Below are 16,679 nucleotides of genomic sequence, written 5' to 3' on the forward strand. Positions count from 1 at the left end.
ATGTAATTTGCTGACATAGCTGGTATTCATTAGCTGTTGTTCCGAACACCTGAGCCTGCTCATGTTTTTTAAGTAAGGCTGAAATCTTGAGAATCTTGAAAATCCTTCAAATAAATTTGAATGTCAGCTCAGGACTGCTTCGCTAGCTAGTGTCCTTCATCTTCGTAGCAAACAGGTGAATCTTTAGAGCGGCCTCTGTTGGATCACAGGGCAAACTACTGTTGCCCTTATAGACTGTAAATGTAGGATTTAAACTGGTCATTACACTTTGAATATTAACTACGTTTGTAATTCAAATTTCAACTAAAAAGTGACAGCCCTACTGTAATTGATTTTATGGAGTAACCATACTCTCATACTGAGCCAACAACCTAAAATATCTCCTGCAGCCTGCTGCCAGCTGGCTGTCTTCCGGTTTCCAGACAACCCCCCCCCCCCCATATTTTTAACAGCATTAAGCCTGATTTTCAGTGGCGGAAGTAACTAAATACATTTACTCAAGTACCGTACTCCAATCTTAAGATACTTTACATAGTAGTTTTTCCATTTTATGCTACTTTATATTTGTACTCCACTTCATCTCAGAGGCAAATATTGTAATTTCTATTCCACTACATTTATTTTTAGCTTTAGTTCCTAGTTACTTAGTTTATTTATATTTTGTTTTAATAATCTAAATTTGCAAATATATATATATATATATATATATATATATTATGTATTATATGTATTTAAAGTAATTAAAACAACCCCCTCTTTAATTTAAAAGTACAACTTTAAAGTGATAAACACATTGATGCATCACTAACATAATTCAATAATATATAACATGATTCTAAAATGGGTCTTTCTAATAAATACTTTTGGTACTTATATATTTTGCTAATACTTTTGTACTTTTTACTTAATTAAGAAGAACACAGGACTTTTATTTATAACCAATAAGTATTTTTACACTGTTGTATTGCTAGTCCAAACTTAACTCATGTCAAAGACCTGAATACTTTTCCCACCCCTGCTGATTTTACATCTAATTATGTTGAAGTTCAGAAAACCCCCACTCTGTCAGTACCTCATATATTGTGTACCAGCTTGATCTAGCTCTTGATTGAAGTCTGACTATATGTTAACAGTGAGTAAAATATTCAAACCAAATGACCTGGTCCTTGGTATTCGTCTCCCTCGTCTCTCCCTCCCCCCAGACCCGTACTGAAGCTGTCCATGGGTTTCATTGGTTTTCTTACAGATTTATGACCTTTTCAACATTTCCTCTTTGTTGTTATTTATATACAGACAATGTTTTTAACACCACCCGCGTTCTGCGTGTGGACAGAGAGACCTATGGATTACACAGAGACACTGTCACAGCCCTGCCCATTACAATCACTGATCACTGAGCTAGTCGTTGTGATATGATCATGATATAATTATTAAAAGTAGCTTAGCTCTGTGTGGGATTAAGCACGCTCCCTCAAACACATGAAATAGCCTCCAAAATCAGCTGATTTCAGGCAATTCAGCGTGCAAATTTAAAAACACATATTTGCAATATATGAAATATGCATTCTATTATCATAATCCTCGTTCAGTGACTGTGTATGATTTAGTTAGTTAGGCTGGTTGCTATTGACGCTGATATTACTGAACCCCAGCTGTAATGTTGTTTGAATCGTGTGTAGTCAAACAACTCCACAGTGGCAAAGCCGCAGGGTTTGATCAGATCCGTCCAGAAATGCTGAAGGCTTTGGGTGTTGAGGGGCTGTCTTGGTTGACACGCCTCGTCAACATTGCGTGGAAGTCTGGGACAGTGCCTAGGGGTTGGCAGACCGGGGTGGTGGTTCCCCTATTCAAAAAGGGGGACCAGAGAGTGTGTGCCAACTACAGGGGTATCACACTTCTCAGCCTCCCTGGTAAAGTCTACTCCAAGGTACTGGAAAGGAGGGTTCGGCCGGTAGTCGAACCTCTGATTGAAGAGGAACAATGCGGATTCCGTCCTGGTCATGGAACAACGGACCAACTCTTTATTCTCGCAAGGATCCTGGAGGGGGCCTGGGAGAATGCCCAACCGGTCTACATGTGTTTTGTGGATCTGGAGAAGGCGTATGACGGGGTCCCCCGGGTGATACTGTGGGAGGTGCTGCGGGAGTATGGGGTGAGGAGGTCACTTCTGAGAGCCATCCAATCCCTGTACAAACAAAGCGAGAGTTGTGTCCAGATACTCGGCAGTAAGTCGGACTCGTTCCCAGTGAATGTTGGCCTCCACCAGGGCTGCGCTTTATCACCAATCCTGTTCGTGATTTTCATGGTCAGGATATCGAGGCGTAGTCGTGGAGGAGAGGGGTTGCAGTTCGGTGACCTGAGGATCTCATCGCTGCTCTTTGCAGATGATGTGGTCCTTATGGCCTCATCGGTCTGTGACCTTCAGCAGTCACTGGATCCCCAGTTAGAGCTGGCGGATGTGGCCCGGAGAAGAGAAATTTGGGGTTCCTTACTGGAGCTGCTGCCCCCGCGACCCGACTCCGGATAAGCGGTAGACGATGGATGGATGGATGGATGGATGGATGGATGGATGGATGGATGGATGGATGGAGACCTGTGGAATTATTTCCTTTAAACCCCACTATCTCTCTGCATCTGAATGATGTGAAACCACTTGAAACTGACAGCTATCAATAAGACAGACAGCTATCTGTGCGGGAAAGACTGGTGGTGAAGATGTGTGAGATGTGCTGTGTTCACTGCAGCAGTATTATGTTACAAGCTGTTAAAACACATAACATCAAATAGCATTTGGTAAATAGCAGAACAGAGCATTTTCTATAATATAGTCCAATACTGCATATCACCAACTTAAATTTTAGTTTTCATATAGGTTTTAACTTTGACTAAATCTTTTACTGTTAAAAGGGATCACTAATTGTAAATTTAGTTGGACATTAAAGGAGCAATGTGTAATATATTGTTAAGGAGCAGCAGGACTAGTGAACCCAATTCGAGACACAGCAGGAGTCAGATACAAAGTTATGAGGTTTTATTACGGAGCTGGTAGCAGAGAGCCAGGGATTGGGGCTTGAGCTGGGCAGAGAGAAAGTTTAGGGGAGCTGGTTCTAGTGGCGTTTCCTGGGTACTGAATGAGATTGGATCCAGAGCTGAACAAAAGAGTGGAGAATGAACAGCAGACCTGTGAGATGGGGCGAACAGGGGCTGGAGTCAGGACAGGCAGGATTGAGTTTGAGTTTACGAAGAGGTTTGACTGTGATGATGAGATGTAGCTGATTGTTCTGCCCTGTATGGAAATCTTTCTGTTTAGCCCTTGGTATTCTTGTCAGTCTCTCTTCTGGATATCACCCTCAGTGCAATGGCCAGACAGATCAGGCCAACCAGGAGAGGGAGAATGTACGACGCTGTGTGACTGCTGCCAAACCGTCCTGTTACATCTGCCCATGGGACATAGTCTGCAATGCCTCATTAACTAAATCCCTAATCGCGTGGGAACTAAATTTCCCTCAGGGTTAATAAAGTATATCTATCTATCTTAACATCGTCACTTTTGGAGCAGCTCCCTGTTCCCTGCTAGTTTTAGTTTTATACAATGAAAGGGAGGGCAGAACCTTCCAGACAGTGACGGCATTCCTCTAGGACCAGTTTAACTGCCAGGAGTTCACTGTTACCAATGTCATCATTTCTCTCTGCAGATGAGACTGTCCGAGAAAAGTTTTAGTCAAACCCCAAAAAACGCTACAGCTGCTACAGCTTGGTGGGTGCAGTCCATTCGTGACTGTCGAGACCTTGGCTAGATACATTAGAGAATGCCCCTGAACAATAATGTACCCCAAAGAGGACACTGGAAATATTTTTCACCTTTGACAAAAACCTTGCTCTCCCACAGCCATTGGAGAACTTGGCCCATGTTGCTGGTGTGCTTCAGGGTCCTTACAAAAGATTAAAATGTCATCTAGATCAGTGGTCCCCAACTACCGGGCCGCGGACCGGTACCGGTCATTTGGTACCGGGCCACACAGAAAGATTGAAAAAATATTTGATTTTGAAAAATCACCGAATACATCTGTCTGTGCGTCTGTGTCTCTTGACACATGTTAAAACATTTGTCTCAGTCACGTGATACTTTACTTCAAAAAATTAAGCCCACAAGCAACAATGAGTGGAAAACAAACGTCTTTAAAGAGCTTTTTTGGAAAAGGGAAAAGACCCAATGAGGAGGCATTTAAAAGACAATATCAGGAGTCCTACTTAAAATACGTGTTTATCACTACAGGTGATTCTCATGCGTCGCTCTGCATAACACACAGGCTCACAAATGAGGAAACGAATCCTTCATAACTCCGGCACCCGGCGTTAAGAGACAAGCCCCTGAAGGTTTTTGAAAGAAAAAAACATGAACAAGAAGGACATAAACAATTACTGATGGACACCACATCAATACATGCGAGTGCACTGAGAGCGTCATACTTAGTGACTAACCGTGTTGCTAAGGCGAAGAAACCTTTTACCATTGGTGAAGAATGTATACCTCTATTGGATGGGCTCGTTGCAGAGACACAAGCTCAGGGCTCCCACTAATTCAGCATAATGGTGAGTTTTTTATGCACTTTATATTTGTTTTTATGCCGGCCGTATAATTTTATTCCGTCATATTTAGCCCCCACCACACACACACACACACACACACACACACACACACACACACACACACACTCTGTGTCAAATTAGTCTAATATATCATAATGTGTTGTAAACCTTACATTTACTGACAACTGTTTGTAAAATGAAAAACACACAGAGCGGTACCTGAAGATGTTGACCACTAGTTCCAGAGCGATGTTTTGTATCTGTGTGTTGAGTCGTGTCTGCCAGTCTCTGCGTTGGGATCGCAGAGCATTGACATCGGTGCACGCTCCAAGATGACACAGCTCTAAGTCGTAGTGAAGCTTGAAAACAGCAGTGGCATTACTAAGCGGTGTGTCAGGTCTAAGCCCTTTTTTCATATTTCTGGTTCTCCTGGTTTTCTTGTATAAAAATGCTCGGGGGCTGGCATGTTGTCCTGTAGGTGCTCTGCTCTTCAGCAGCCTGCTGCTCATCATTTACTGTAAAATAAATACAGATCATTAGAAATATTGAAGCTTTAAAATATCCGGTTGTATATATCATGTTTCACATCTCACACAGGATATGAGGACAATGGTTGAGACTGCTTGATATCCCCTCACCCCCCACACTAAACCTCTCCCTGTATAGCAGGGGTGGAGAACCTCCGACCTCCGGGCCGTATACGGCCCGCGAGACCATTTGATCCAGTCCTCGAGGTAATTCATAAACACACGCAAAAACATACACTAGAAAAAAATCTAGACAGCAATAGACGGGATTGACTGTTTTTCCTGGCCAAGGTCAGGGTCCTTGAACACAACACGACTGGAACGTGTCATCACGTGGTCACGTCATGTCAAAAACACTTCATTATTAAACGATACGGTCATTGACATCAGTGAACGCAGCGTGGCGAGTGTAAACAAGAGAAAGGTGGATGCAGAATGTCTCACCATCCAGGAGAAATGGACAAATGATTATTTCTTTGTGGAAGTAAAAGGCCAGTGTGCCTAGTTTGTGCGGACACGCTTGCGGTGATGAAAAATAATCTTGAGCGTCAATACAGCACGAAACATGCCAAAATGCACGTGCTGAAAGGACAAAGTTAACACTCTTCGGCGGAGTTTGGCCCAACAAGCAGCTCTCTCCAGAGCATAACATACAAACATGGAAAGATAGATCTGTAGACCCCCACACCAAGAACAGACTGTTCCACCACTGCTGTGCAGTTATCACTGCCATGTGCAATATTCACTTTATTTTCTATCAACCACTTGGTACTTATATTATTTTTTTATTCTATTTAATTGTTGTGTACTGCCTTTTTACTTCATATGTTCTTTTGCCGTGACGAGATACATTTCCCCGTTGTGGGACTAATAAAGGATTTCTGATAAAACAGAAAGATACAGGAATAAAAAAGTTGCTGTTTTGCACAGCATAAAAGAAAGGTGAAATGAATGGGCTGCGTCTTAAAAAAATTTGCAGAGGTTATGAGTTCAATAATTAGTATGGCCCTCGAAGGATCTTGTAAATAAAAAAAGCTTCCCCACCCCTGCTGTATTTGTATAGAGACCCCACACTGTGCTCACAGTTCAGTTTGTTTATTACTGTAGCTCACTTTGGGATGGTTAACTGTCGAATGTCATCTGATACCTTGATAAAATCATAAAACACACTCTCAAATTAACAATAGGTGTACAAATATAAAAATATTCAATGTATATATTTTCATTTTCATTTTAAAAATACTGAAAATATGTGTGGGCCATTTAAAATTCTCAGCTGGATCTTGATAAGTAAGATGGTCTGCTCCTCACAACTTTCACTTCAGCTTCTTCTCTTCTGTATCTGCGCCTTGATGCCATTTTTGAAAGGTAAAAATGAGATAAAGAATTTTGCAAAATCAACAGTTTGTCCGTGCGCTCGGTGGCTGTCTGTCACCAAACTGCAGACCTCCGGATAAATGAATGACTCGCTACAATCGACGAGGCTTCTTTAATTCTGATGTCACTTCCTGTTCATTTGCATCTCAAGTACAAAAATAATGTATAAAAACGGAACAACAATTCATGGGTTGCTCGCTACGTCCTGGGAGCAAACCTTTTAATATTATACTTTATAATATTATACAGCCTCTGTTGTCAACAGTTTTCATGCAATGCATCATGGGATACAAAAAGCCATCGGAACTCTTCAGCTAGCTAGCTACAACAACATCTCTTTCAATACGGATAAATAATCACAGAAGACATCCATTGTTGGATTTATAAGCTTTATGAAGTCTCTAAAAAACACAGTTGTTCCAGGATGGTTACAGACTGCTGGAAAATAATACGACTGCACCGCACCCAATATAAGAAAGCCACAGCACTGACTTACTACAGTGGAAAGTAAACCTGCTGCATTCTAGAGGTATTCTAGAAATACTGAACGTAGTATTTGTTGTTGTATATGACAGGATCGTCCTCCCAGTGTTAAAAGCTGTTTTCCAGACTTTGACACCATGGAGAGGGACGAAAGCAGAACTGATGAGTGGCAAGGGGTATTTATCTTTCACAGTGTTGTTTTCGCATGGTCTCAGAATCCCATCCTTTTTGTCAACAAAAAAAAAAACCATCACCCGCCGGGGGAAGAATAAGAGCTGATGATCCCTGCAGCTAAGGAGTCCTGAATGTATTTCTTCATAGCTTCATGCTTCAGACGAGAGAGGTTATAGAACCAACTGCTGGGAAGTGGAACTCCTGGGTGGAGGTTGATGGCGCAGTCGTATGGCCAAAAGGGTTGGCAGCGACGGAGCTTAGTGTTTACTAAACACAGGAGCCAGGTCATGAAACACAGGTGGAACTGCTAGCAGGTTCAGAGATGGCCACAGACAAGAGTGTGAAGTCATCCAATGGGTTAATTTTCAGTTATCTTGCCAACTATCTCATTCACATTATTATATAATCGTGTAATTTGCAAGTAATCCATCCACCATTCATTACCTCCATTCATTTATGGGTTTGTTTATTTAGTAGTGTGTGTATCTTTAGTAGTACATAAATCTTTCATTTATAAAGAACTTGGTTACGTGCTTTTGTGTGTTTGAAGTATATTACTCCTCTGTACATGGAGTTAAATGAACAATTTTCAGATTAAGAGACGAGATGGATTATTTAAATATCATTTGTTCCTGCTTTACAGAAGCTGGTGCCCCGTATCATTAAACATTGTGTTGTTATTTAAAGTTACGCTTTCATTTTCAAAATAGAGTGCAGGCATTCTACAACAAATGAAATCAAAGTGATTAATCAATCATTCACGCTACACATGAATCTCTCCCATGTTTCCTCTAATGGATGAAATTGAGCAGACACTGAAAGATGTGCTTCCAGACCCTTTTCAGAGTTTTCTATTTAACTTCTAAATGGGAAACCCTTGTTAAACTAAATATTACTCATAGCGAGTATTTGAAATACTTTAAAACGTGCCTAAAGGCGGACTTTACATACAAATAAAGATGATAAACTAAAGAGAAGTTTTTGAGTTTGTCACTGAGCCTTGCTAACTTGCTGTTAACTTTTTTTCAGGAACATAAGGCTAGAGTAGTACAGCTGGAGGAGCGAGTTGCAAAAGTAAAAACACGTTACTCTGTGGCCCTGCGGAACCTGGAGCAGATCAGCGAGCAGATCCACGCACAGAGGGGGCGCATCAGGGCCAGCAGGGGGCCTCCTGCAGTCTGCGGGGGGCGGAGCTCACCTGTAGGTGCTGAGGCTGAGGTCAGAGCCGCCATTGGGATTCACATCGGGAGTAGCTGTGTGGGAGTTGGCGGAATAGAGAGCAACTGGCCGGACGGCGAGAAAACCAGGCTGTGGGTGGAGAGGCACAGAGAGAGTGGCTGGGGCCAGAGGGAGCGGCAGGAGGCGGAGCAGGCCCACTCAGACTGCATGTCAGTCATCAGCCTGCAGACCATCGCCTCTGACCTGGAGAAGTGTGACTCGGTGGAGCATCTCGGTGACCTGAGCGACGCTGGGAGCGTGTTGGGTGATGAGTGGGACCGTGAGAGGAAGCTTATTGAGAGGCCAGTCAGCAAGGAGGTAGTGACAGAGGGGCCCCAGCAGGAACGGGAAGCGGTTAATAAAGAGAAGCAGGAGAGCTTCATCAAGCAGCACAACAGAAGTGTTAGTCTATGATAGTCAGAAGGAGGAGGAAGATGATGAGGACTGAGGATCATGATGAGCTGAGGTTCTGGACACTAATACATCTCTACAGCAGCAATAAACAGAGAGCAGTCCTGCAGAGAGCACTGCCTCCCCTCACAAGTGTCTGATCCAGTCTGTTGCTCTACATGCTGAAACGTGAACAAAAGTGCATGAAACAAAGCAGGCTGAGGAAAACTAATCACTGTCGCGTGGGCAGTTAACAAACAATGTAAATTCATGCGTCTGGTTTTTAATGTCCCCGCAGACAATTAAAAAAAGTAGTTTTCTGTGTTGACATGGTATCAACTTGTTTTTGGGATGGACAAATGTGCCTCTTGTTTAAAGGGTCATTCTAGTTTGTTATAACTCTGGTTTTATTGTAGCTTTAGCCATCATTTCTATCAGCTATAATAACACTGGATATACTAAAGTAACTATTGAGGTCTGCGAACATGGAAACATGAGCAATCATATGATTGTAAACAAGAAAACTGTTTATCCAGATTAGCAAAAGTCAAAAGTGAGTTAACCTGAAATGTCGCTAATAATCCATTATTAGTGAAACTGTGTGTGCACAAGTACGTTATGTATGATAGATCAAGTTGTAAACTATGTGGTAGTGGTACTGGTGTAGACTCAAGAGTTTTGGAGACATCTCTCTGCGCTCGGCCTCAACCAATCACAGACACACCAGGACCCGGCTGGACCACACATTTACATACTGCAACCCTTCTGGTTTTGGTTGTCTAAGATACAGTAACTACTAGACATTGAAGTGAGCTAATGTAAGCTTTATTTGACCAAGCAACACCAGTGTTTGCTCATGGTGAAGACCCACTGGGTGCTGGGTTAAGGGTTAAGGGTAACTCTCCATAAAAGCATATATTTAAGTATACACTCTTTGGATTGGCACATCCCAGCTACCTTGACGACTGTTCTGTCTCACCTTTGTCTTGTTACAAAGATGGGGAATGTTGATGCGGGGTTTTGTTTCCGACCTGTCTGCTCATGTTTCTTAATTGATGAATGAAGTAATGATGATCAAAACTATAAAAATAACATAAGATACTTAATAACATCATCTGGATAAACCCTACAAATGGCTCAAAGATTACAGACCTTGTCTTCTCTCACTAGACAAGTATTTTTATTTAAAAATAATACGGCCAAATACCAGTTTTCCATTGCCTTAAGTGACTGTAGCCATATGGCTTCAGTTGTATATATTAATTTGTAAATATGTACTGATAAAATCATTAACAAGGGAAGTTTGATGGAGGTTTTGTTGTGCTGCAGAGAAATGAACCATCAGTAGTAACTGTCACAAAATTAACTTTACTAAAGTCTAAAGTCTTTATGCTAAGCTAGGCTAACCTCCTGACTCCCGCTCTGTACTTAACAGACAGACAAGAGATTGATATCTATCTGAACTCTTACAAAGCAAAGGCCCACTGTATTTCCCATCATGGTGAACTATTTAATATATACAATTGTAACATCAATAAAGGTCCAATATCAGCCTGACATGTTGGGGAACTGTTTTATCAGCGTAATCCAAATTTAATTTTGTACTTTAAAATGATGTTGTTTTTAAATGTTCTACTAATGTGTGTGTTTCTCTCATTTGACTTCACACATTTACATTATTTACTACATGCAGAGGCAGTGAAAGCTGAAACAGAGGTGGGTTTACACAACTGCTGCATGTTTTCACTTGATTGAGTTAGAGTATATTTAATGACTTTATTCTAAACCCTGGTTTACAACATCACTGAAGAAAACATTGTATTAACTGTTCAAGAATAACAGATGTATTATACTGCATAAAGCATCAGACGTGTACCTTATTTAACATGCAACATTATTCATTGAAACATCATTATTAAAAGGTTATAGTATTTAACTTTCAGGTAGTAGGGCAGATATTTACTTTAAAAAAAAATACGTCAACATTACTTTCACAATCAAGAATTTAAATTCATTCTTGAAGCTCAAAGTCAATGTCCAAAGTGTAGGAAAGCAGCAATATGCATGCATTTAATGCCAGGTGAGGCTGATTGCGTGTTGCCATGTCAGCAATTTAAAATAATGTTGTCGTCATTTGCTGGTAGTTGGCAGAAGGAAGTATTTATTTGAAAGAGAATAGTAACTAGTCATCAATGAGGATTATCTTCTACAGATAAAACTCCTCGGTGCACACCAGCAAAGGGATGAACCAAACCGCTGGTAAACAATTATCGCACATTTATTGTGGAGTGATTCTGGTGGTGGAAAGGAGGGTTCGGCTGGCGGATGTGGCCCGGAGAAGGGAACTTTGGGGTTCCTTACAGGAGCTGCTGCCCCCGCGACCCGACCCCGGATAAGCGGTAGACGATGGATGGATGGATGATTCTCCAGGAACTGCTAGCTTGTAGATGCTTTGTTTTCTTTCAGGATCTCAATCATCTTTCTGAGAGGATTACCAAACATGAAAGCAGCAGGACAACAAGGTAACATTAGGCAAACATAGTCGACATTACCCAAACTGACACAGAGCAGAAATTGAGCAGAACAGGTGATTTTCCGACTGGACACACACCTGTTCTGCTCAATTTGCTGCGTTAAATGTAAAATCGTACATTATGTAAAATTGTAAAATTGTTTAATTCTTTCTGGTTTTCCTCTGTACAAAGTACATGTTGCCTCATCATGTTTTCTACCTAAAAACGCCACTGCATATATTTATATAGAAGTTGTCCAAAGTAGATCTACTGAGCTTCTGCATGAAAGCAGAGTCGCACTAGATGTCAATCAGGTGTAGTTGTGCATCTCGGGGTGATATCTTGCTGTAGAATAAAAGAGGAGAGGACACCAATTCTAGTTCTCGTTCAATCTTAGCAAAGTCAGAGAAACACCGGTTGCCCTTTTTGTAAGGCAGCATTAATATTTTTTGTGTAACTTGAAGTTGTTATTCTTTATGTTAAAAGGGTTTTCATCATTGCAATCAGTTGATATATTATATACAGTGCATCCGGAAAAGTATTCATACCCCTTCACATTTTTCCACATTTTGTTATGTTAGCCTTATTTCAAAATGGATTAAATTAATTTTCTTCTCTCAACATTCTACACATAATATTGACAACGTGAAAAAATCTTTTGCAAATGTATTAAAAATTAAATAATTAAATATCACATGTACATAAGTATTCACCACCTTTACTCAATACTTTGTTGAAGCACCTTTGGCAGCAATTACAGCCTCAAGTCTTCTTGAGTATGATGCTACAAGCTTGGCACCTATTTTGGGGCAGTTTCTCCCATTCTTCTTTGCAGATCGTCTCAAGCTCCATCAGGTTGGATGGGGAGCGTCGGTGCACAGCCATTTTCAGATCTCTCCAAAGATGTTCAATCGGGTTCAAGTCTGGGCTCTGGCTGGGCCGCTCAAGGACATTCACAGACTTGTCCCGAAGCCACACCTGCGGTATCTTGGCCATGTGCTTAGGATCGTTGCCCTGTTGGAAGGTGAACCTTCACCGCAGTCTGAGGTCCAGAGCGCTCTGGAGCAGGTTTTCATCAAGGATCTCTCTGTACATTGCTGCATTCATCTTTCCCTTGACCCTGACTAGTCTCCCAGTTCCTGCCGCTGAAAAACACCCCCACAGCATGATGCTGCCACCACCATGTTTCACTGTAGGGATGAGCAGTGCCTGGTTTCCTGGACATGATGCTTGGCATTCAGGCCAAAATGTTCAATCTTGGTTTCATCAGACCAGAGAATTTTGTTTCTCATGGTCTGAGAATCCTTTAGGTTCCTTTTAGCAAACTCCATGTGGGCTATCATGTGACTTTTACTGAGGAGTGTGTTCCATCTGGCCACTCTACCATAAAGGCCTGATTGGTGGAGTGCTGCAGAGATGGTTGTCCTCCACAGAGGATCTCTGGAGCTCTGTCAAAGTGGCCATCGGGTTCTTGGTCACTTCCCTGACCAAGGCACTTTTCCCCCGATTGCTCAGTTTGGCTGGGTGGCCAGCTCTAGGAAGAGTCCTGGTGGTTCCAAACTTCTTCCATTTGTGAATGATGGAGACCACTGGGCTCATTGGGACCTTCAATGCTGCAGAAATGTAGTGATGTGTCCTTCCTTGTCGAAGCTTCAAAGTGTGTGTCGAGTAATCGCAGAAGATTTTTGTGAAGTGCATATCGAGGCTTGTGTTGATGACGTATATGATGACGTTCGAAGCCTCGCGAACCTGCCGTACCACGTGACTGGGTTTGGCGTGTGATTCGAAATATAATGGTGCCAAGCTTGTAGCACCGCATCTTCAGCAATAGAGGCTGTCCAGCACAGAAGTCTAACAACCAACGACCGTTCGGGTTTAGATCAGGGAGGCCATTCCTCCCAATCACACCTCTCCAGGTGTCTCCATCGTTTCCCACGTGCGCGTTAAAGTCTCCCAGCAAGACTACGGAGTCCCCTACTGGAGCCCCCTGCAGGGCTCCATTCAGGGTCTCCAAGAAGGCTGAATACTCCGAACTGTGGTTTGAGGCATAGGCACAAACAACAGTCAGAGTTTTTCCCTCATAACCTGAAGGCGTAGGGAAGCGACCCTCTCGTCCACTGGGGTGAACTCCAACGTAGCGGCGCTCAGCCGGGGGCTTGTGAGTATCCCCACACCCGCCCGACGCCTCACACCTTGGGCAACTCCGGAGAAGAATAGAGTCCAACCCCTATCCAGGAGTACGGTTCCAGAGCCAAGACTGTGCGTAGAGGTAAGCCCCACCAGATCCAACTGGTAGTGCTCCACCTCCCGCACTAGTTCCGGCTCCTTCCCCCACAGAGAGGTGACGTTCCATGTCCCCAGAGCCAGCCTCTGCTGCCTGGGTCTGGTCCGTCGAGGTCCCTGACCATCACTGCCACCCGTGTGACAGCGCACCCAACCCCAGCGGTTCTTCCTGTGAGTGGTGGGCCCACAGGATGGATGGATGGGAGGCACCACGCAGCTTCTTCGTGCTGTGCCCGACCGGGCTCCGTGGCCAACCCGGCCACCAGGCGCTCACTTTCGGGCCCTAAAAATGAAAATGAAAGTAAAAATAACAATTTGTGATGATCAAAAACAAGTTAATTGAGGAATTCTGAATGAGTAATTTATTGCAAAGATATTTACAATTAAAACTCACTCGGGTCTATTTGGACCCATGTTGTGCATCAAAGGGTTAAAACGGCAAAACATAGTCACTACAGGAGAGGACAGTGGTAATGTGACGAAGACTCCGTTTGCTAATGGCACACGGTATAGAAGAAACTTAGTAATACACTCATAAATAGTCATCCAGACACACGTTATTCCCCTCTGTCATTATGGTGCCAGCACCACAATAAATATACTCTCACAACTTTACTCATTTCCACTGCAGTTATACAGTATGTTGAAAATTCCTTAGAGCTGCAGTGAAATTGTATTTATTTTCTTTCAATACAAAGAATAAATAAATATCTCAACAAATGATGGGTTGCCATGATATTTTGTACAGACATCTGTGCTCCCACTGGACAAATTGTAATACCTTTGAACCTCTGACATTTCATGTAATGCTATCATCAGGTCAAACTTCCCATTTGTTCAATACTGGTTCATAACCAGCTAAACTAATATCCCCGTCAGTCTCAGCTGCACGGCAAAATACATAACAAAACACACAAAGTGCAAAACATATAATTTACTTATTACATATATAATGTAAATGAAATTATTCCATTTTATATTATGCACATTATTTAATTTTTCTAAATAAAATACCCTGCAGACTAATGTAAATAAAATGTTTACAATAACTATTACCAACACAAAAAAAAACGTATTATTCTTTCTGTGCGGGCCGAAACCAAACGATCCACGGCCTGGTACTGGTCAGCGGCCCGGTGGTTGGGGACCCCTGATTTAGAGTTTATATTATGTTCTCTATTGTCTGAATTGTTAAAGGCATTTTCTTTGAGTTGTTGATTGTTAATAAATAAAAACAATTACCGTATCACACAGCTAGATACATTGTAATATTTACCATGTGACAACCGAGATAAACTGTAGTTTTAGGTCTAATTTATTCGGGTTCAAATGGAAGTCTACAGTCTTTTTCTATAGGATGTGAATGCAGCATCTCAGGCTGCATCTCTCAGTGACGTCACTAGAGAGTGAGGGAGTGGGGGGGAAAGAGGGAGGGAGCTACACAGTGAAACGCCGTTAGTGTGTGTGTGTGTGTGTTATGTGTGTGTGTGTGTGTGTGTGTGTGTGTGTGTGTTTAAGTACACCGTGCCCTGCTTTTCGAAACATCTCTACAACCAGCAGTGAGCTGATTTAATTTGTGCCACGGAACAGTCGTGTGATGAGCTCAGATGAACGCTCTCTGGACTAATTGTCTACAGAAAGCACTTTTCCACCCACTGCTGCAGACACTGGCGCTTCATCCTCTGCTCTATCCTCTGCTCTACAGCAGCAGTCGATGTGAACCTGCTTATACAGCTGGCGTCTGGTATGTGTGAGTATGACTCCAATACAGTATGTGATTAATGTATGACATGTTGAACTTTGGTTTCAGTGCTGTTGTTTAAATGTACGGATATGACCGCGGTATTGTGGCACTATACAACTGCACACATTAGAACATTATTAATTCACAGTTGATTTCAGTTAGTTTGAATTTAATGTTGCTACACTGTTTGCTTAATCATATGACACTGCCAGACTGCCATGTTTTCATACTTCCATAATGCTGTTAAAGGGTTATTCATTCATTTGAACATCTCACATTGGCTAGCCAGGGAGCCCTTGCCTTGTAGCAATTGCTCGTAGGCATAATTCTGCGCTTGCACGTGCGTTCTCATTAACCGCGCACGCACGCAGAATCGTGATGCTAGTGTGTGTGTGTGTGTGTTTGTGTGTGTGTGTGTGTTTGTGCTTCATTGTGAGACTTCAAAGCTCCACAGTAGGCTTCAGTAGCTGTAGGTGTGGACGCTACGGTGTCGCGCTCTTCAGTGATGCAGTGTGGTTAATTTATCTCCCGGGCATCAGTAGGCTACACACAGGCTGGAGGTCTGCAGTTCACGGCTCTGATGCCAACAGCTTGAGTGGATGGAGCAAAGCAATGACTGCCAAGGTATCACTTGGTCAGTGTGGTAGATAACAATTTGGCAGCGATGATCAACCAGTCAGCTATAATGTGACTTCCAGGGTAACCTAATGATTCACTGGAGGGTATCATTTAGATGTGATTCATTCTGCTTGTGAAATTCTTATTCTGATCCTCAGCATGTCTTTTGAGTAAGGAAAGTTACCAAAATCTTTTGAAAGCTGAAACCAGCGTAGTTTACATCTGATTTTGTTATTAGCCTGTTTACAACTCGAGTAAGAAACATTTCCAGGACCTCAGGAAACTAACCTGCATTTTGAATTGATGAACCAGTGTTGTTACTCTGCCATAGTTCTTGGCCTCCAAAAAGTCCCTGATGTGATTCTCAATGGCTCAGGAACTATTGGGGCATAGTTTGCAGTGCTGAACGTCTCTTATTGGTCAAACACAATTTGTGCACGGTTCTATTTGCACAGAAAACAGAGCTGGGAGACACTGGAATCATTATGATGACAAGGGGTGGACATTTCTTTGTCATGTTTTTTAATCGTAAAAAACAGTTCTGTTGTCTGCCTCCTGACTAGTCTTCAAACGGAGATGAAGAGAGAGTGTGTGAACGTGGCTGTTACATTCTAAAGCAGAAATAAATCCCCATCAAACCCCTTTTCCACTTCTGAATGTCTCCTTCGCATCCATTCACAAATTACAACGCAAAACGTTTCAGTCGTTTTTCAGCACATCTGATGCAACAGATGTGCTCCTATTTTAGTAAATCCAGCAGTA

At 42.4% G+C, this 16,679-nt stretch overlaps 2 protein-coding genes across 5 annotated transcripts in view; both read left to right on the forward strand.

The window, feature by feature from the left end:
- sh3bp5lb (SH3-binding domain protein 5-like, b) overlaps window positions 1-10,394 on the forward strand; it is a 22,387-nt gene extending 11,993 nt beyond the window's left edge. Inside the window, exon 6 of the mRNA XM_029443575.1 lies at window positions 8,181-10,394. Within this exon, the coding sequence (XP_029299435.1) occupies window positions 8,181-8,783 (603 nt within the window). The 3' untranslated portion in view covers window positions 8,784-10,394. The remainder of the gene's footprint in view (window positions 1-8,180) is intronic.
- A 4,679-nt stretch (window positions 10,395-15,073) lies between these two features.
- The window catches only part of gabbr1b (gamma-aminobutyric acid (GABA) B receptor, 1b), a 138,312-nt gene continuing 136,706 nt past the window's right edge, over window positions 15,074-16,679 (forward strand). For 3 of the 4 annotated variants that reach the window (XM_029442596.1, XM_029442599.1, XM_029442597.1), the window contains exon 1: window positions 15,074-15,305. In XM_029442596.1, the coding sequence (XP_029298456.1) occupies window positions 15,302-15,305 (4 nt within the window). In that variant the 5' untranslated portion in view covers window positions 15,074-15,301. The remainder of the gene's footprint in view (window positions 15,306-16,679) is intronic. The other variant, XM_029442598.1, reaches the window with a different exon arrangement.

Source organism: Cottoperca gobio, chromosome 11 (genome assembly GCF_900634415.1).
Source record: "Cottoperca gobio chromosome 11, fCotGob3.1, whole genome shotgun sequence".
NCBI classification, from domain to species: Eukaryota; Metazoa; Chordata; class Actinopteri; order Perciformes; family Bovichtidae; genus Cottoperca; species Cottoperca gobio.